At 39.8% G+C, this 20,164-nt stretch overlaps 2 protein-coding genes across 2 annotated transcripts; one reads left to right on the plus strand and one right to left on the minus strand.

Moving 5' to 3' along the window:
• The first annotated feature begins 457 nt into the window (after nt 1-457).
• RINT1 (RAD50 interactor 1) lies at nt 458-10,672 on the plus strand. Its single transcript, XM_074869953.1, has 14 exons — nt 458-601; nt 967-1,157; nt 1,315-1,556; nt 1,715-1,888; nt 1,966-2,115; nt 3,260-3,416; nt 4,589-4,699; nt 4,898-5,123; nt 5,708-5,845; nt 6,582-6,781; nt 8,000-8,214; nt 8,864-9,044; nt 9,126-9,244; nt 10,434-10,672. Exons 2-14 carry the CDS (start codon nt 981-983, stop codon nt 10,645-10,647), a joined length of 2,304 nt encoding a protein of 767 aa, XP_074726054.1. The 5' UTR covers nt 458-601; nt 967-980; the 3' UTR covers nt 10,648-10,672.
• Nucleotides 10,673-11,110: 438 nt separating this feature from the next.
• Nucleotides 11,111-13,062, minus strand: EFCAB10 (EF-hand calcium binding domain 10). Its single transcript, XM_074869954.1, has 4 exons — nt 12,890-13,062; nt 12,592-12,756; nt 12,252-12,336; nt 11,111-11,743 (listed from the first exon to the last, which is right to left on the minus strand). The coding sequence occupies exons 1-4, from the start codon at nt 12,987-12,989 to the stop codon at nt 11,707-11,709; spliced, it is 387 nt and encodes a 128-aa protein (XP_074726055.1). The 5' UTR covers nt 12,990-13,062; the 3' UTR covers nt 11,111-11,706.
• Between the last annotated feature and the right edge of the window lie 7,102 nt (nt 13,063-20,164).

A 20,164-nucleotide genomic window follows, 5' to 3' on the forward strand; every position in this document is an offset into this window, starting at 1 on the left:
ATCTTCTCCTGTATCCTGATCCTCTAGTAAGAAAAGAGCAGTGCTTGATTAGTAGTCTTCTGCGGCATTATTTTTTTGCATTGTTGCAAACAGCATGGTGCTTTTTACTACTCTTTTCTTTATTCACTTCTTTAGCAAGACACTTGGTCTCCCAGTTTGTTTTTCCCGGTGCTCTCTATTGCTTCTCCAACTTTGGCTCGCTAGTTGCACCATTTTCTCTTTTCTTTTGTCTGTTTAATAGGGTTTTCACTTAATTAAAGTTTGCAGCAGATAAAGGCAAGTGTATAAATTTAATTTTTAAACACTGTTGTGAAAGTGATATTAAAATGTTGAGATTTGAACTAGCCAAACACTCGTCATTGTTGCCTTTTTTGTTTCACTGTAGATAATCATCCTCTGTTTCAGGTTTGGTTTTCTCTGGATGCTGACAAATGTGTGGATCAGCAAGTGCCTCTTCTGTTATACTGTGTAGGTTTTCTTACAAATATTTCAGTGGTCCTTCTACTTTACAAATCATTGCAAGACCAAAGTGGATACTTTGCTAGTACTTTGCATCACTCATCAGTTGATATCTCTGGAACATCCTAAACTGTATGAAAAGGTAAAGTGGAACATTGTTATCTTTCTTTTTATTTTACAAAATTTCCTAGTATTTTTTATCGTTTTCCATATTACATAGGTAGAAACTACATATATATAATGAACTATTTTAATAAAATTCACACTTTTGGGAAAGGAAGAAATTAACAGGCATATTTGTCTTCAGTAATTAATGTATAACAAATCACCGGTTGAATGTGCAAGCAAGGTTTTATCATATCTCAGCTGAGACTTATGCCAGCAAATTGTCTCATTTAAAGCAGTGTATTTATGGAATGTCTTATTTAAGTTTTCATTTAAATTGAACTGCTCAGCTTTTCATGGAGTTTTGTTTTAGTGGTGACTAATTAGAAATTGTCTAATCAGTATTGCAGAGAATCATGGCAGCCGTTGCTGTTAGAAAGAAAGAAGTCATTAGAGATCTAGATCGTTGTGATATCCCATACTATGTTTCTGAATTTGTGGAAAGAGAAGTGGGAAATGACTATGATTCTCTGAGGAAGCTGGACAACCTTATTGATAAGCTGTCTGCAAATAAGAAGCAGTTAGAAGAACAGGTAAATATCTTTTTTTTTTTTTTTCTCCTCTGAATATGCTATATGACTGATTAAGTATATTTAACGGAATTAAAGCAATGTATTAATACCTCAAATGGTACTACTCTACATAGGATAGTGGTTTTATGTCAGACTTAATACTTGTCTGTGAATGTAGGTACTTACAGTTTCATCAGAAGTCCCTAAAAGAATTCAGAATGCCTTAAAGAATGCAGAAGATTCTAAAAAGTCTCTGAGTCGGCTTTTAGAGGAAGAAACTCTTCTATCTGATTCAATCAGTAGCCACTTACTGAAAGCTCAGCCGTGGATGGAGGATCTCGACGTACTCATTAGTCAAGTAGAAGAGATTGAACGACACCTGGCCTATCTTAAATGGATTTCACGAATAGAAGAGTTAAGGTAGAATTTCTGAGTACCGCATATGTCTTCTGAGACTGGTAACCTAGTTTATCCATCATTAAAATATTTTAGTTTTGAGAAAGTTTAATCTTCATTTTTTGATTATTTTCTGTTATCTTTAATGAATTTTTGACCCTGGCTTTTCTTGTATTTTATAGTGATAGCATTCAGCAATATCTGATGACCAACAATGTTCCAGAGGCAGCCAGTACTCTAGCATTCATGGCAGAACTGGATATTAAACTTCAGGAGTCATCTTGTTCTCATCTTCTTGCCTTTGTGAGATCCACTGTTAAATTTTGGCATAAAATTCTTAAGGACAAATTGTCAAGGTGAGAGATGTACCACCACTCCCTCATCCTTGTATTGTACTGTAGGTTCGTGTTAAAGTGCTTGTTTTGCCCTTCAGTGACTTTGAAGAGGTGCTAACCCAGCTCCGCTGGCCATTTGTGGGGCCACCACAGTCTCAGGCATTTGGCCTTGCTGCACCAGCCAGTGCTCCTGATGTATACAACAATTTGGAGATGTTGTTTTGTCAGCTTCTGAAATTGCAAACTTCGTATCCTTTTAAACAGTTGTGGTGTATTTTAGTAAGAATAATAAATGTCAGAGATGCACATTCTCAAGGAGAGTTATTTAAAATTTTGTTCTCCCTAAAGACAGAAGATAATTTGTATTTATGTTACTTTGTATTAACATTAGAATGTATTGTTTGTTTAGAAAATGCCAGGTGCTAAAGTTGTCCTTTTTGGCAGTAGCAACAATGGAACTCCAAGTCATCAGATCTAGTGATCTCATGGTAGCTGACAGCTCAGGGTTCCTGAGGATCAAGCCTTACGTGCTTCAGCAAGATTGCCCATCTTAATAAAAAAATGGTGATGTATGTGTTAGTTGACACAGTTAATGCTTTTCCTTTCATAGCCTTAATCACTTTATAATATGTCCCATCCCAGAAAGAAAAGAGGGAAAGCTTGAAGATATGTGTCTCGGAAGGAGACTTTGTGAAAAGGGGAGGCCATGGAAGGATATTTATTGTGCAGTGATAGTAGTCTGCCTTTGAGGTTAATCAGAAGGCACTGCTGCTCATCCTGTTCTTTTCTTTATGTTAATTAAATAAAGCATAGCTAAAGTGCAACCAAGCCATTTTTCCTGGAGTGGTTGTGGCTGCTTTTTTTGTTTGTTTGTTTTTAAAATAAATCACGGAGTGGGAAGATACAAGGCCATTCTACACAGCCCTGAGTTGGTAACAGTTTTGGTCTGTCAGACTGGGTCACTTAAATCAGTTACGTGAAAATGGGAAATCATATATTGCATTTATTAATCTCATGAGTCCTTTATCCTCCTTTAACAAATATGAATACATCTGTCTCTTGGATAGCCCCTGTGTTTGGTACTGATGATGGTGGTTTTCTGTGTTTGTTTGGGTTTTTTTTAACTGTATGAGTTTTCTAAATCAAACTGACTTAAGTGATTTGTATTGTCACTGAACAAATAACCCTTAGTAGCCTGAGTTGTATTAAATATTATATAAACTGAAATATTTTGAGTATCCTTCATATTTGAGGAATTTTATAGATTGCGTAATACTGCCTTCGGCCAATGAGGTAGAACTAAGAAATGTTCATTTTTATAAACCCATTCCCTTGAAATGATGATGTTGGGAGAATTCAACACTTAAATTTGTCCTTAACTGTCAAACTTAGAGATGAACTGTTAACCAAACCTAAACAATTGCCAGAAAAGTACTCCTTACCCCCATCGCCGCCCATTATTCTTCCAATACAGATCATGCTGAATCCTCTTCAGAAAAGATTCAAATATCATTTCACTGGAAATAAACAAACCAATGTTTTAAACAAGGTATGGGAGAAAGCAGTTTAATTTTATTTTTTTAATGCTTTTTTCCCCCTGTATTTAAATTTGTATACCTTTAACACTTTCCTTTCTGAAACTAAGATTCTTCAAAACCGTGCAGTTCTTGTGCCTGCCTAAGTGTGTACAGGCATGAAGATAGCACTTGGAGGCCTTTTAGAGGCACAAACGTTTTCTCTGGGCCTGGTGATATTTCTCTCTTGCCCAGATCCTTTAGAAAGCGTTACTACAATCTTCAACTGACTCCCATAATTTCAGAAGGTTTGATTAATTTTCTCTGTTGTGTTGCAAAGGGTTTTGCACTGTTCTTACTGCTTGAGCTCAAAGGCTGTACAAAGCTGTGGCTTTGTTTTTTGGCATTGTGTTTTGCTACCTTCGTGTAACTGAAAATGTTGAGATTCTGCTCTTAATGTGATTAGTCTAAAGGCACTGTTACATAATTAGTTTTCTGGGTTAAATTTTTTAATTGACCTACAACAAGAGTTTTTAGCAGTTGGAAACTGACTCACTTTTTGTATGAGTTAACTTAAAAAACTGAGATTTCTATCTGAGAATTGTCATTGGAACAGGTTTCAATGCATTGATGCTGCTGTAATGCATCGAGCAGAGTTTGAGAGCTGTTTTGTAACAGCTACAGCCCATATTTTTAAGTGTGGAAACTGAAAAAGCTTAAAAGCATTAAAATGTGAAATAAGAAGGTTATAGATTTTCCCCTTCCAGGGGGAAGGTGGGGTTGAGGTTGGGTACAATAACAGTAAGAACAGAGCTACTGGGAAGAGTTTTCTCAGGAGTGCATCCTTTTTGCTGTACCAAGAAATAAAGACCACACAGAAGAACAGGAGGAAGTATGTGAAGCAGAAAAGAGGACCTCATGAGTGAGAAGGCAGTAGAGCAGTGGGAGATAAAAAAATGGAGCTTTTGCTTGCGAAGAAACAGAATAATTGGTGCATTTAAGACAATTCAAATCCAGAAATACTTCTCTGATGCTGCTTTTATGAAAATCAAAGCTAAGTAAAACACAGTGCAAGACTTGAGTGATCTGAGATCAAGAGGAGGCAGGGAAGAGATGGGTATTTTTTAGAAGCTGGTCTTAAAATAGTAGCACTTGAATAAATGTTGTTTGGATGCATTTAGTATTTTATTTTCTTTTTTTAAATAAGCCCGAGTGGTATTTAACACAAGTACTTATGTGGATTGGAAATCATGCAAAGTTCCTTGATGACAAAATCCAGCCAATACTGGACAAGGCAGGATCTTCAGTGAATGCCGGGGTAAGCACTTTCATGGTTTTATATATATATATGAATATGTAAGTCAACTTCTGATAGATACTTGTGCAAGCCCACTTCCACTGATCTCACTAAGTGTGTGGTCACTTAACTCAGTCTAGTAGCAGTTTGTTATGTGCATGTTTGCACCTGTTAATACTTCCTATCTCTGACATTTTATTCACTTCTTTCTTTTAAAAGCTTGAATTCTCTCGTGCTCTAGTAATGTTGATTTTGGAGAAGCTGGCTGCTGATATTCCATGCCTGTTGTATGATGACACACTCTTTTGTCACCTTGTGGATGAGGTACTTCTGTTTGAGAGAGAGTTGTACAGTGTTCACGGTTATCTCAGCACCTTTCCCAGTTGCATGCATATTCTGTCAGAAGAATCCTGCTTCCAAAGGTGGCTAACAGTGGAAAAAAAATGTAAGACTTCCATTGGATTTTGTTGGCCTTTATATTGCACATTCAGAAACTGTATATACTTACAGGAATAGAATTCTCAAATAGGATATGTCACTTGGACAGGGCTACTATGTAAGACATACATATTTTTATATTCTGTGATTATTTTGACTAAAAATTGTTTAGACTGGAATAGTGCTTCTGTAGTTTGTAGGACTCTTGCCTCTAAGCTGTATGGAATCCAGTAGCCTTATTTTTAGATAATTATTATATTTATGTGTGTGCAGACAAGGATGGGCTTTAAATTGAAATAGGGGAAGGGTATTAACTTTTGAGAAATTAAGAGAAAATCTATTGGAAAGGAGCAAGACAACTATTATAAAACAAAACTCCCAATCAACTCTGACATAGTTGTTAACAGCATTGCAAATGCAGATACGTTGAAGCTGGTTTTCTATGAAGTCATTAGTAGTTTTTATAACCTGAAAATATAAAATTTAACTTACAAGAGATGAGGGTTTTATGTTTATGTATTTTAGAGGGAGCTTTGTTAGCATTTTTTTTAATTAAAAACTTAAACAATTTATGAGTTGTGTGCATCTCAGTTGCTCTTCAGAAAATGGACTCGATGCTTTCATCAGAGGCTGCGTGGATATCGCAATACAAAGATATCACTGACGTAGATGAAATGAAAGTCCCAGACTGCGCTGAAACTTTTATGACTCTATTGTTAGTTATAACAGGTAATTATTAATCTATGGGCATTGTTCTTGTTTGTAACGAATAGTAAAAAAAGTTCAGCTAATGGATTTATTTACTATCCATTGTCAGCAGCAGTCACTAAATGTTGCAAAGTTGTGACGTTTACAATGTAATAAAAGCTTTCCTGTTTTGTATTTTGGACACTAACTCAAGCATATTCTGGGCACTAATCTTAATCTAGTGACATGTTTACAAAATAATAACTGAAAAAACCCATTTGATATTTGGCATATTAAAACTCATTCATACTTGAGAGAATATAATTTGTTACAATGTAGTAATAAAAGCATCCTACTATTCCTTTTGAATCTGTGTCAATTTAGAAGCTAATAAGTAACATCTGCTTTCTTGGAACAGAACATAAGAGCAAGTAAGTTTTCAGGAGACACTTAACTGCATATTCAATGGCTTTATCTTGCTCTGTGTGAGTACGCTTTAGGGGCCACACTGGCTGGTGTGGTATAATCACATACTGCTTCAAGTATTAGAACACAAAATGCTAATGGAATCGGGAGGGGTAAGAATGTCATTTTCTTATGTGTTTAGCTTTTGCAGCGACTAGTTCCCTGAAATCGTTGAAATATGTCAACTGTCTTAAACTATATGATGTTCTCATAGGTGTAAGGTGGTATAATAAGATGACTGTAATGTTTCTTTTTGAAAAGCTTTTTATTCAGTGTTGGAAAACCTAAAAACATTTTATTAATGTCTTTCCAGATAGGTATAAGAATCTTCCAACAGCTTCCAGAAAACTGCAGTTCCTGGGCCTACAGAAGGAGTTAGTTGATGATTTCAGAATACGATTAACTCAAGTAATGAAAGAAGAGACTAGAGCTTCTTTAGGCTTCCGATACTGTGCAATCCTTAATGCTGTTAACTATATAGCAACAGTGTTGGCAGACTGGGCTGACAATGTAGTAAGTAATTATCCGACTTAAAAAAAAAAAAAAAGGGCTTTGGATAACAAACTTTTTTTTCAGCACTGTTTAAGTGTCTTCAGAATTAATTATTGAAAAAAGAGAATGAAATGTAAATTTAAATTTAATAAAAGATGTATAAATAAGGACAGATTATTGTTTGAGATCTAAGCTGTATTAATTACAACATTCTAGGGAAATTTAAAGAGAGCCTGGGGGATGGAATAATGTGAACAGACAAAAAAGTAGTCCCTTTACATGCTTTGTATTGTAAAAAATTAGTCAGTTAATTTTGGAGATCTCTGAGTCAGTATTGACAGCATTGATGTTGAAGTGCATGCAGTAGCCTGAGCACAATGCTTGAACTACTCTCATGGCAGGTCAGCTTAAACAGACTCAGCATGGGTATCTGCGTTGCAGCATGGTTTAGGTGTAGCTCAGAAAAGCCACTCACTGATAACTGGGAATTGGGAATTAATGATTTTGCTGTGTAATAGCCTGGTGGCAGCATGGCTGTTGTGTAGCATTTCAGCTTTTCTGTGGTTATTGGTACAAAAGATCAAAAAACCTGTTACTTGTAAAGTATGTAAAAAGAGGTATTGTGTGCAAGATGGGCAGCCTCCGAATTCTTTTTGTCTTTGTAGGAAACTGTGGCTCTAGCAGAGGATAATCTTGGCTTGATAGGACAGCAGCCTTCATCTTGTAAAGCTGTGTCTGCTGAAGTGTCTTGATCAGCTTAAAAGCAAAACCCAACAAGTTGTTACCACTATGTCACATTAAACTTGCTTCATTTTCTTGCAGTTGTCAGCCCAGAAAATTTATGATTTAATGAACGATTATTTCTAAAACGACTTACAATTAAAGATTCTAGTTTACTTTCACAAACATTAAAAAGGACAAAATCAGGGGGTTTTTTTTTAAGCTTTCTGCTGTCAGTCTTAAAATATCTTTTTGGTATTTCTCTAGATCTGTTCCCCTTACCTGTCTGCTTTCGTATCTGAAACCTGTATCAGTTCCATCACTAGGATTAAACCACTGTGCTTTGTTTTTCAGGGCCACAGGGAACCATAAGAAAGTGATTTTAAAATCTTAAAATTTTAAGTTTATAAATTGGTCAGGAGAGTGTTTTCTAGAACTGTGCCTGTTTAAAGTACGAATGAAAAGTTCAAATGGTAAGATTATTTTTTGTGTTATTCATATCTGGTTTTGTTTCTCTAGTTCTTCTTGCAGCTGCAGCAGGCTGAGCTGGAAGTTCATGCAGAAAGTAATGCTGTCAGTAAACTACAGCTAGGGCAGCTGGCTTCGATGGAGAGTTCTGTCTTTGACGAAATGATTAACCTCCTGGAACGCTTGAAACATGATATGCTCACTCGTCAAGTAGATCATGTCTTCAGAGAGGTCAAAGATGCTGCAAAGCTGTATAAAAAAGAGAGGTGATTCTGTCTGTTTACTCTCTTCCCATATTACAATATTGTTTCCTATTAAAAATATTGAGGTAAATAAAGGAAGGAGTAGCTAATAGGCAAAATTATTTTCCTGAATAGGAATGGCACAGGGTAGTAAGTTTTGGAAAATTCTTTTTAACACTTACTTCAAGACTATTTTAATTAATGTTTTCTAAAGTAGTTCCACAATTAGTGGGCACATTACCTTAAAAACCTTAGGGAGAATTCTGGATCACTCTAGTTTGGACAAGAATTATTTTCTTCATAGTAGTATTAAAGAGTTAATACGAAATGGCCTCTAATGGCTGTTCTGTCTTCACAGGCTCATAGGGCTGCTTGAATGTTTGCTCCTGTGTAGAACAGTTCTGAAGTAGTTCAAAAAATGAATATGATGATTTTCTAGATTAGATGGAGTTTGAATGGCGTGTTCAGAGATTTATAACTAAAGCATGACTTTTAATATTAAATGAAATCTAAAAATAGCATTAGACTGATTACTTTTAGATTTGAAATGGGAAAGAACTCTCTCTGAACCATTGTAAATGGGCAAGATTTTTTTTAAAGGATAATTTTAACTTCAGTTGTTGCAATGTGAATAACTTCATTACAATGACTTCGGTGCGATTGTTTCTTTCAGGTGGTTATCTTTACCATCTCAAGCAGAGCAAGCAGTGATGTCCTTATCGAGCACAGCTTGCCCAATGTTGTTGACCCTACGGGACCGCTTGCTACAACTAGAACAGCAGCTCTGTCACTCACTGTTCAAAATTTTCTGGCAAATGCTTGCAGAGAAAGTGGATATATACATATATCAGGAAGTAGGTATCGGCAAAATGTGACCCATACAGTAGGTGCTAGTGACCGGCCTAAACAGCAGATGTACCTCTTTGTGTTTGTAGATAATTATGGCAAATCATTTCAATGAAGGAGGAGCAGCACAACTCCAGTTTGACATGAGTAGAAATCTGTTCCCTTTATTTTCACACTACTGCAAGAGGCCAGAAAACTACTTCAAGCAGTAAGTAGGCAAACTTCTGGTCCGTTGGTATTTCAGAAGTGAATGTCCAGATGAATACATGTGTTTTACATATCACCAAGATTATTTTCACAGTTAGTTTTGAACCACACTTAAAATATGTGGATCATTTATGCTTCCGGTGTTTACAACTAGGAAAGTTTTGATTCTGCAGCATATGCTCAGATAGCAATGGACTGTGGTGTGTGTTCTGGAGTATTTTGTGCAGTCAGGATATCTAAATAAATTAACTTATGGAAGGAATATAAGTAGCACAGGCTTTTGAAACTGGAGCCAAAGAAACTACTCAAAGATACAGTTGAAACACAGTAAACTATTTTTAGAAGAAAGACTAAACTATGTTCCTGCTCAGAATTGCCTTGCATAGTGGTCCAGTTGCTTTCAGTGATGAGAAGAAACTACCTTCTTTGTGATCAGTCTTTTAAATAGTCCACAGTCTTCTAAAGAGTCCAGTACTAAACTCCTAGGGTAATTGGGGCAGAAATCTTAATATTTTTAATTAATATGGAGCGTGGCATTCAGTCTTGAACACTTGAAGACAAATATATGCTGGCATTTTTAAATTGGAATATTCATCTTCAGGTTTAAGGGTTTTTTTTGAGCACATCACGTTCATAAAGGTATTGATACATGCGTATTATTCCCAGCATAAGAGGACACACATACACAAAGGAACCATAAAAAAAAAATGCGTAATGGGTACACAGCTATCTATTGTATTTAGACTAGAAACAATGTGACAACAACAGGGTATCAGTTTGGTCCTTAATGATATTAATTAGGAAAAATGTTCAGGTTCTAGCAACTGTGTGTTAAATTGTGCTCTTAAAATATACTGAAGAAGTTCCTAATTATCTTAGGGGCAAATGTAGCTAGGGAAAGCTAGACTGATTAAATGGTAAATTCTATTCTGTATTTTTAATATTAGTGAAAAAACTTAAGAAGCTGGGAGGCAAAATATTGATGATTATGAAATACACATACATAATGGAAAAGGCTTAGACAGTGAGAAGTAGTATACTGTTTGCCTTGATCTAAGCACCACTTTTCAGTTCAATGCTCCTGATCCTTTTCAGAAGACTATGGAGGTTTTTTTGTTACATTTAACTTTGTGCACATAGTGGTTATCTCATGGGTCCTTCTCATCTTAATCCATGTAACTTCCCTCTAGCATAAAAGAAGCCTGTATTATCCTGAACCTGAATATCGGCTCTGCCTTGCTGCTGAAGGATGTACTACAGTCAGCCTCAGAAAATGAAACATTAAAACCAAACCAGCCGTCTGCAACAGCAGCACTAAATGAACTTGGAGTTTATAAATTAGCTCAAAAGGATGTTGAGATTCTTCTCAATTTGAGAGCTAGTTGGCCAAATACAGGAAAATAAAGACTTCTTCAGAAATGGTTAATAACTTGGTCTAAATTACTTATTTTAAACAAAAGCAAAGCAAGTATGTTGTAATATACTTGTTTGGTTTTTTTTTTTCAATACTGTATGCTGAATGACTGGTTTAATCTAATAAGATCTTCTGCCTTATTCTATACAGTTTTTAAAAAAAATTCAAAATGCTACTGATTTGGTTATTTTCCTTAACCTCCTTGCCATTGCCTTTAGAAGCTAAAACTGTCATCTTTAATGGATATGTCTGCCTGGTCAGGGTTGTGTGCTGTAACATCATTCTAAGGAATACAGAGTAGTTACAGTGTAAATACACCTGTGTACAACGCAAACAACTCTTCCCTGTGACTTGGTCCACCTTCACCTAAATGTGCGTGTTTTACATATCTAAATCCCAGGTAATGGATGTTCTGTATTAAAATGTGTGCAAACAGGACACTGAAGGAATGAATATGTCACTTTGTTTTCTTTATTCATACTAATTCAAATTTTTTTATTTGCTGTACCAAAGTATCTCCTAATTTTTTTTAAAGTTTCTCAAAAATTGCATAAATACTGTGTTGTAACTTTGAAAACATCATTTTACTTGGAAGTGCTACCTTTCTTTAACTGTGGACATTTGTCATAACTTGCTAAAGTTGGTCTTTCCTTTAAAAAAAAAAAAAAAAGGCAAAACACTGCACAAGCCCAAAAAACAACTTATGAAACAGCTCAACTCCTAAAGTTAATGAGTAATGGTAATGAGCCAACAGGTAACAACCCCCTACTGTAAGCTACAAACTCAAGGAGGAAACTTCAAAACATGGTTTTAGTTGTGTAAATATGATCTCTACTTTTTTTTTTTAACCATCTACTTGCATTAAGAAAATCAATTCTCAAAAAATAGGCCCTTCTAGGGCCTGTTAAATGTGAACAAATTCTTGTCATTTGTCCTTCTCAGCTGATTGCTCAAACAAGGGGGGAATGAGTATTGGCTATCCACAGCTGACAAACCAGAACTGGAGCAAGAGGCCTATTTCTAATACATGTAGCAGACCACTGCTCAAGCTAATACCCAGCCCAGCTCTCCAGCATCTTCTTCTTCCTAAGACAGAAAAAAAAAAAAAAAGAATTCTAGTTAGATAACAATGAGGATAATTATTTCCAGTTACCTTTTGGTGACTGCAAAAGCTACCAAAAAATTGCCCCTAGAACCATACCTTGACCATGAGAAATTATTATAACTCTGAGCTTGTTTCATCTACAGCTGTGCAAAGAAGACAACACTTTCACATTTCTAGATCAGTATTTGAACCCCTGGGCTACCTGCTGATGTCTGTCTGACCTGAGGGGTGGGTAATCTGAGAGGGCTGCTTTGAGAGAACCACACAACCGAGATGGTGGAGGAAAATGCTGATTTTGGATCAGGTCACAGCAAGCCAAGCACAGTCAGTCGGGCAATAATGGACTTTTTTAGATCTTGCAATGTGAAGTAAATTGGGTTAAAGCAGCAAGTCCTTTAATTATGTAGTTTTGTAAATAAAAGACAAATCAGTAAAATATCTCCTGTGCATACTCCCGCACCTAAAAAAACCCCTTTCAGTTAAACTTACACTTCTTCCTTGAATACATCCAGTGTGATATTCACATCATCTCCAAACTGCAGATCTTCAGTGCTCAGTCCCAAAGTTTTAAGAGCTAAAAGGAAAGAGAATTTCCTATGCAAGTCTTTGAAAGGTTAATTTAACACCTTAAAGTGGCCTAGATATAAAAGGTAAACATATATAACTTAAAATATGTGACTTTTTTAGCTTCCCAAGTTCCAGGTTGTGTACTGGCAGACATGTGGATACTCTTAAAGTACACACAGGCATAGCTTTGAAACTATTTTAATAATTCTGTGCAAACAAACCCAACCGTGTCAGTATGACCTGCTCTCCAGGTGAGACGCACCTTCTCTGTACTGCGCTGGCGTTACATGGCCTTGGCCCACCACGTCCAGCAAGCTGAACATGGCGGCCAGGTTGGCCTCGTCCATGAGGTACGGGTACTCCCCCTCGGCTCGTTGTCCAGCCTTCACCCTTTCCAGCGCCTGGATCAGGAACTCGCGTGGTCTTTCTGCAACGAATTAACATTTCCCGCAGACGCAGGGCCCTCAGCTGGTGACCGAAGGCCGCACAGTCCCTCCCGCCCACCCCCTTTTCGCGGCGGAGCGGGGGGCGCTGGGGCTCTGCCGCTCCGCGGGCCGCACCGGGGCGGTGGTAGAGCAGCAGCGCGCCGAGGCGGTGGAGCAGCTCGGGGAGCCGGTGCCGCTGCAGGTAGTCGCGGCTCTGCTGCTCGCCCGCCGCCATCCCGCGTTGCTGGGAGACCGCGCGCGCCGGCCGTTAACCGTCCCCGCCCCGCCAGCGGCGGCCTGAGGGGAGCGCGGCGGGGCGGCCCCCGGGCGGCGGAGGGGAGGGCGCGGCGGGGCGGGGCGGGCTCCTCCAGGAAGCGAAGGCAGCCGGAACAGGGACGGGGGGCTCGGCGGGAGGGCAGCGGCCGCTCGGCAGAGCTGGCGGGGCGCGCCCTCGGCCCGCGCAGGGCGACAGGCGGAGCACAGCGGCTGCCGAGGCCGTAGTGGCTGCGCGGGCCCCGCTTCAGGGGACAGACAGTGGGACGCACAAATCGATTTGCCTAGCTGTGATCACGTTAGCGCTAGAACAGAAAATCAGCGCTTCCAGCCAAGTTACTAGTTTGTACCGCAGTTGCTTTAATTCACGGGGAAAGAAAATTACACTCTATTGTACGTAAGATTTCACAGAATCACAGAATCATCTAGGTTGGAAAGGACCTTGAAGATCATCCAGCCCAACCGTTAACCTAGCACTGACAGTTCCCAACTACACCATATCCCTCAGCGCTATGTCGACCCGACTCTTAAACACCTCCAGAGATGGGGACTCCACCACCTCCCTGGACAGCCCATTCCAACGCCCAACAACCCGTTCTGTAAAGAAATGCTTCCTAACATCCAGTCTAAACCTTCTCAGGTGCAACTTGAGGCCATTACCTCTTGTCCTATCGCTTATTACTTGGTTAAAGAGACTCATCCCCAGCTCTCTGCACCCTCCTTTCAGGTAGTTGTAGAGGGCGATGAGGTCTCCCCTCAGCCTCCTCTTCTCCAGACTAAACAACCCCAGTTCCCTCAGCCGCTCCTCGTACGACATGTGCTCCAGACCCTTCACCAGCTTCGTTGCCCTTCTCTGGACACGCTCGAGTAATTCAATGTCCTTTTTGTAGTGAGGGGCCCAAAACTGAACACAGTAATCAAGGTGCAGCCTCACCAGTGCCGAGTACAGGGGTAAGATCCCTTCCCTGTCTTCTCCCTTTCAGCCACATTTCCTTCCTTATGCGGTAATGCAGGCTACACCCTTTGCTTTGTTCCATACACTGTCCACTACCCGGACTCGCTTGCTAAAGGTGGACTTTGTTAATCCCAGTAAACACGAGAGGACAGCAAAATGTCCCGCTGCCGCCCAGAGGAACACAGTCATGTGCGCTCAGTACCGGTATGAGGCGCAAAGACAACGAGGAGCAATGGAGAGCGAGAAAGGTTACATCTTAAAAATCATTGTGGGGTTTGAACCATAGCCTGTGCAAACAGAGAAGAGACATCAAAGAAACTTTTTATTGTACTACCCCCCTGGGAGTAGGAGAAAGATAATAAAGTGTCCCACTAAAAAATAGAAGAAAATTCAAGCAAATCTACAAAGACATAGCCATCTGCCATCAAATAAAAATAGACAATAATAAATGAGCATTTAGTAAAGAAAAATGGTATTTCTGTGAAAAGTCTAGCACTATATATATTTAACTATTTGCCAAAACTAAAATACCACAAGACATTAATAGAATTCAACTTTTTTTTTCCTTAGAGAAAGAGTGGGAGAAAGGCAGCATCCAAAACTGCAGAGATTGTACAGCCATGCTCTGTATTATTTAGTATTTTATAGTGATTATGCTACCTGCTTCAATTCTTAACTAGGGCTAGAGGAAGTGTAGGTTCGTAACAGTTACCTCTCTTGGCAGGTACCTGGCAGTGGTGGAAACCTACTTTTCCTAAGGAATACAATTTGTAGTTACTGAACCCATTCCTGCATTTCACTTTTCTATGCCTTTCAGTAGAGTTTGCAAAGCACTAGTGAAGTTTTCTTCCTAAAGAGGCATGATGGGAGAAAGCGTAGCTTGACATGCAAAGAAATACAAACAAGACTGAACTGGGCAGCAGAGGAGAAATAAAGACATGGAAAATATTTTTGTGAAAATGAGAACCTAAGGATAGGAAGATTGACAGGAAAGGAAGGAGCAAATGAAAGACTGGAGAGAAAGGTAGGAAAGTCAGTTTGGCAAAGGACCTTTAGTGGTCAGCAAAGATAACCAGTATAAAATACATATGTTGAAGGCTGAAATTTTAAGAAGAAACACAGGAATTACAGGTTGAAGTGTGTTTTTCTAAGGAATGGTTCAAAAAAATCACTAATCAGAACAAACCCAATTTGATTTACAACTGGAAATAATTTTTTTAAAAAATTCTATTACACTGTTAAGAAAGCAGAATTTATTTACTTGAAAAAATGTTCTGATAATGCATCATGTATTTATTATTGAAATAATAAATTATAATCCTCAATTCATATGATGGTAGTATCAGCTATATATATGAGTCCTAAAAGTATGATAGTTTAGGACAATTTGTGAGAAGCTCACATGGACTATTGTAAGAGAAATTGAACTTCTGTTGACTAAGAAAAGCAGAGTTTGACAAATAGCTGAAAGTTTTCTAGTTCTGTTATAGAGATGTTGCTGAGTTTTAATCAAGAACTAAAGGATCAAATCTATTTTCATGTATTTAAAGTGTCCTGGTTATATAAATTGAATTTGGTTGAAAGACTTAATACCTGTTGTGACAGAAGCTGAGCCTTTTGCAAAATTTTGTTAGTAACTTAAGCCTTTTATCTAATTACATAGGACTAAATAGACTACCAGGAGTCTTAAGGGTTGCAATAAAGAGGAACAGGGACTGCAGGTCAGAGATGAAGCTGGCTGCAGAACAAGCATGTGTCTTGCTGAGGAAAACAGGCAGATGGACATGCTCTTCCAAAGGGAAGTGTTAGAAGACTGAAGTCTAGGGCTGTGGGAAGAGACAGGAGCAATAAGGGCTGGGAAAGATGCCTAGGTCTGCCATACGCTTACTGTGAACATGCTGAGTAGCAGCTCCTTTAATGCTTTACTTGTCTCTGCTCCTCCTCAACGTGGACATTAGAAAGCAGTCTGTTAGGGAGCACGGGGTGGAGCTGTAGCGATTGGGTCCTGCCATTTCTGTAGCTGCTTAGGAAGAGCTCCACTGCACCCTTCCATCATGTATCCTCAAGGACTTCCAAGATACAGGCGAGTTCTCCACCAGGGGATTTATAAGGGAAAGTGCTTAAAGCAGAAATGTTAAACTTCTGGGTATTAATTATCTCAACAGTCAGAACCCTTTTTTGGTGTTGTGGCTTTTTTTTTTTTTTTTTAAATGTTTGTTTTTACTGTACAGAACAGCAGAATTGAATAGGTTGGAATGGATGTCCTGAGATCATGTGGTCAACCTCTCTCCCTCCTCAAACTGGGCTAATTTCAAAGTTGAGATCAGGTTTTTCACAGCCTTGTCAAGTTTTTACTGTCTCCAAGATGGAGATTCTACAACATTGCTTGGTCCCTGTTCCAGTCCTCAACTACATTGCAAAGAATTTTTGCCTTGTCTCTAATCAGAATTCCCCTTGTTCTACCTCATGTCTATTGCTTCTTGCCATTTTGTTGTGCACCACCAGGAAGAGTCTGGCTCCATCTTTTATACAATCACCTATTTGTAGCTGAAGACAGCGCTCAGACCCCTCTCCCCTCCTTAATCTTCTTGTCTTAAAACTGATCAAAACATTTTTTTAGCATACCCTTATACATCATACGCTTCAGCTACTAATCATCTTGGTAGCGCTCCACTGGACTCACTTCAGTATGCATGCCGTGTCTTGTACAGTGGAGGCCCAAACTGGACACAATTCTGCAGATGCAGTCTCACAAGTGCCAAAACAGAGGGTGACAGTCGGTGCCCTCTGGCTGTGGGTAGCTTTCAGCACCCCAGGGGCCCCTTACTGACTGACATTCAGCTTGTCCACCAGCCCTTTTCCTGCGAAGTTGCTTTCTTGCCAATCAGCACCCAGCCTGGGCAATGACATAGGGTTATGCCTCCCTCCCAGGTGTAGGACTCTGCATTCATCTTTGATGAACCTAATGAGGTTCCTGTCAGCCCAATTTTCTAGCCTGTTGAGCTCCCTCTGAAGGACAGCCCTGCTCCCACTGTATCAATCGCCTCCCTACCCCCAATTTGTTGTTATCCATAAATCTGCAACCCCTCCCAACATCGAGGATGGTAATGAAACCCTTCAGCATTATTTGGCTCACTATTAACCCCTGAGGCATGTTACTAGTAACAACCAACCAATCGGGCCTCAAGCGGCTGACCTCAGCCCTCTGAGCCCTGCTGTCGAGCTGATTTTCCACCCACCTCATAGTCCACACCTTGAATCCATCTCTCTCCAATTTATTGTAAGAATACAAAAGCAGATGGTGTCAAAAACTTTGCTAAGGCCAAAGTAAACAACATTCACTGCTCTCTGGTCAGTACCTGAAGGCAGTCGTTTCATCACAGAAGGCAAGCAGGTTGGTCAGGCATAGTTTCCCCTTGGTGAATCCACATTGTCTGGACATGGCTTCTAGGACAGTTTGTTCCATAATCTGCCTGGGATTGAGGTTGGTCTGAGCAGCCTGTAGTTTCCTGGGTCTTTCTTGAAAATGGGCATTGCATTTGCCCTTTCCAATCCTGTACACTGTTCGATATGATCTTTCAAGGATGATAGCAACCTTGTAATGATATCAGCCTGCATCCTTGAATTGAGCCCAGCTTTTCCCAAACTGGTGTAGATCTGGGATAAATAGTCCTTAACTCAGGCTTTCTCTTATGTGGGTAGTACTTCATTCCCCAGACTCTGCCCAAAGATCTAAGCACAGACCTCCCCAGTTAAAACCTGAAGCAAAGGCAGCACCAAGTCTACCTCAGTCATTTCCATGTTCTTTGTCACTAGGTTACCCTCCCCATGTAGTGGGGCCCATATTTTACTCAGCCTTTCTTCCATGTTAATGTACAGGAGGTGTCCTTCACATCCCCCACTAATTCCAACTCCAGCTGAGCTTTGGCTTTCCTAGTTCTGCTTCAGCATGCCTAGGCAGCATTTCTGTATTCCTCCACGGTAGCCCATCCCTGCTTCCACAGTCTGTATACTCACCTTTTGGATTTGATTTCAGTCCGGAGTTCCCCACTCAGCCATGCTGGCCTTCTCCCATGTCTGCTCAAGTTCCTGCATATCAGAATGGACAGTTCTTGTGCTTCGGCTAGCTGTCCTGGGCCCTTCAGGGCAGTCTTCTGTGGGATTCTGCCAACAAAATGTCTGCAGGAGTCAAAGTCTGCTCTCCTAAATTCCAGGGTTGCAATTCAACTATTTATCTTCCTCACTTCCCTCAGAATCTTAAGCTTTGCTATCTCGTAGTCACTGCTGCCAAGGCTGCCACCAGTGTCAATGTTCCCAGCCAGCCCTTCCTTATGTGTGAGTAGCATGTCTAGCATAGCCAGACTCAGCTTGTTGAGCATTTCTGTCAAAAAATTGTCCTTGATGTACCACAGAAGTAGCCTGGATCACTTGGCCTCCACCATGTTGTCATTGCAGTCCCCTCCACAAGAACAAGAGCCTGCAGTCATATAAGCTGTGAATGTTTGGGTTTTTTTCAGTCAACTGCAAAATAAAGACTAAACCTGCACTCAAAAATCACATAATAGGAAAAATTAAACATCAGGAATTACAAAAATACTCCCAGTTACTGCTTCTGAGTCAGAGAGAAGTAAAAATAGGTCACAAAAAGTGTAGTTTAGTATCAGGAGACTTAGCTCTCTTACAGAACTGGCCACTTCCTAATTGACTGAAAACCCAAGACACTGATTTCCTACAACTGTGGTGGGACTCTTTCTGAAGATAAAAGGAAAAAAGAAGTTATTGGCAGGAGCCTTCATTCTTTGAGATACATCGTATATTTGTCTGTTTAAGGGTGGCTCTGAGCCCACAGCTCTTCAGACCACAGATGCTTTTATTCTAGCAGTATCTGTAGAGCGAGTTCGCACTACATGGGGTGGTGGAGATCTGAGATTGCCTTAGTTTCTCTGCCCCCCCACAGTCCAAAAAGAGACAGTTTTGAACAACAGAAAGGCTGGGCATGCAATTAGGAAGCAAAAGTAAGTGTGGATTATGCATCTCCAAAGGTTCATGTTATGGATGAGTAACCTCTGTCTTTTCCCGTGTTTGACCGTAAGTCCACACGTCTATTCCAATAGTAGTCACTTCAGTCAGTACCCTGTAAAAGCAGTTACCAGGAAGAGGTCTTGGAGCACTTCCCGCTGTCAGCATTGCTCTGCCAAATCCAACGCTTCTGGATGCATCAACATTTGGTGAAAGTGAATGTCAATGTGGGTGGTTTCCCACAGGTGTCAAGAATAGACATGCTCTTCATATAAGCTGCAATACTGCACGTGCTATAACAGAGAATGTGCTCACTACTGGGGATAGTAGATTTAGAAAATAATGCCATCTAATCTGTTATAGTTAGCCATCTTTAGTGTAAAGATGTTTGTGATTCCTCAAAAGAGATTAACATCCTTGGAGAACATGTTAAGTGCTTGGTTCTGTGAATGTAAAAAGACAAGACTTAAGAGTGGACAGTAGTTTCTTTGCCTCATCCTAGGCTGTCTTAGAAACAACGTGCGTAAATTGATTCAAAGGAGACTGTGTGGTATATCTCAGGGAAAGATATGGGAAAAAAATCCAGTGAAATATCTATCTAGGAAAGACATAGTAGATAAGAGTGAGACAGGCTCATGATAAGGTCTTGGGTGTCAACAGCTCTGGGTGGGAGCTACCAAAAAAGCTGGTTAATGAATAACATAAAGACCAAACAATGAAGAGGGTCTGGTATTAGGAAAATACCCTAAGAAGGCCCTAGGGAGCATTTCTGAGAAGGTGACCCTACAAGATGGGTCCTTGAGAGAGGAGTTAGATTGTGATTATTGCTTTCTTCACATTTGGATCACAGGACAGGAAGGCTGTAGTCCAGCTTCCTGCTCAAAGCAGGGTCAGCTCTGGGGTCAGACCAGGTTGCTCAGACCATTATCTGATTTGGGTTTGAAAACCTCAAAAGTTGGAGATTGCACCTACCTCTCTAAGCAACTTGTTCTAACGCTTGACTGTCTCCATGGCAGGAAGATTTTTCCTTGTATCCAGTCTGAACTTCCCTTTTATCAACTTACGTCCATGGTTTCTCACCCTCCTGCTGTGCAGCACTGCAGAGCCTGGCTCTGATCTCCCAGTGACCTCCTCATAGATATTGGCAGGCTGCTATTATGTCC

The sequence above is a fragment of the Strix uralensis genome, chromosome 5, assembly GCF_047716275.1.
Source record: "Strix uralensis isolate ZFMK-TIS-50842 chromosome 5, bStrUra1, whole genome shotgun sequence".
Lineage (NCBI taxonomy): Eukaryota > Metazoa > Chordata > Aves > Strigiformes > Strigidae > Strix > Strix uralensis.

Coding starts and splice junctions, on each gene's coding strand:
- EFCAB10 (XM_074869954.1), bottom strand. CDS start 12,989: ATGGCGGCGGGCGAGCAGCAGAGCCGCGACTACCTGCAGCGGCACCGG. Junction 12,757..12,889: donor GCTGCTCTACCACCGCCCCG/GTGCGGCCCGCG, acceptor AATTCGTTGCAG/AAAGACCACGCGAGTTCCTG. Junction 12,337..12,591: donor GCCAGCGCAGTACAGAGAAG/GTGCGTCTCACC, acceptor CTTTCCTTTTAG/CTCTTAAAACTTTGGGACTG.
- RINT1 (XM_074869953.1), top strand. CDS start 981: ATGGCAGCCGTTGCTGTTAGAAAGAAAGAAGTCATTAGAGATCTAGAT. Junction 9,045..9,125: donor ATATATACATATATCAGGAA/GTAGGTATCGGC, acceptor TTGTGTTTGTAG/ATAATTATGGCAAATCATTT. Junction 9,245..10,433: donor CCAGAAAACTACTTCAAGCA/GTAAGTAGGCAA, acceptor ACTTCCCTCTAG/CATAAAAGAAGCCTGTATTA.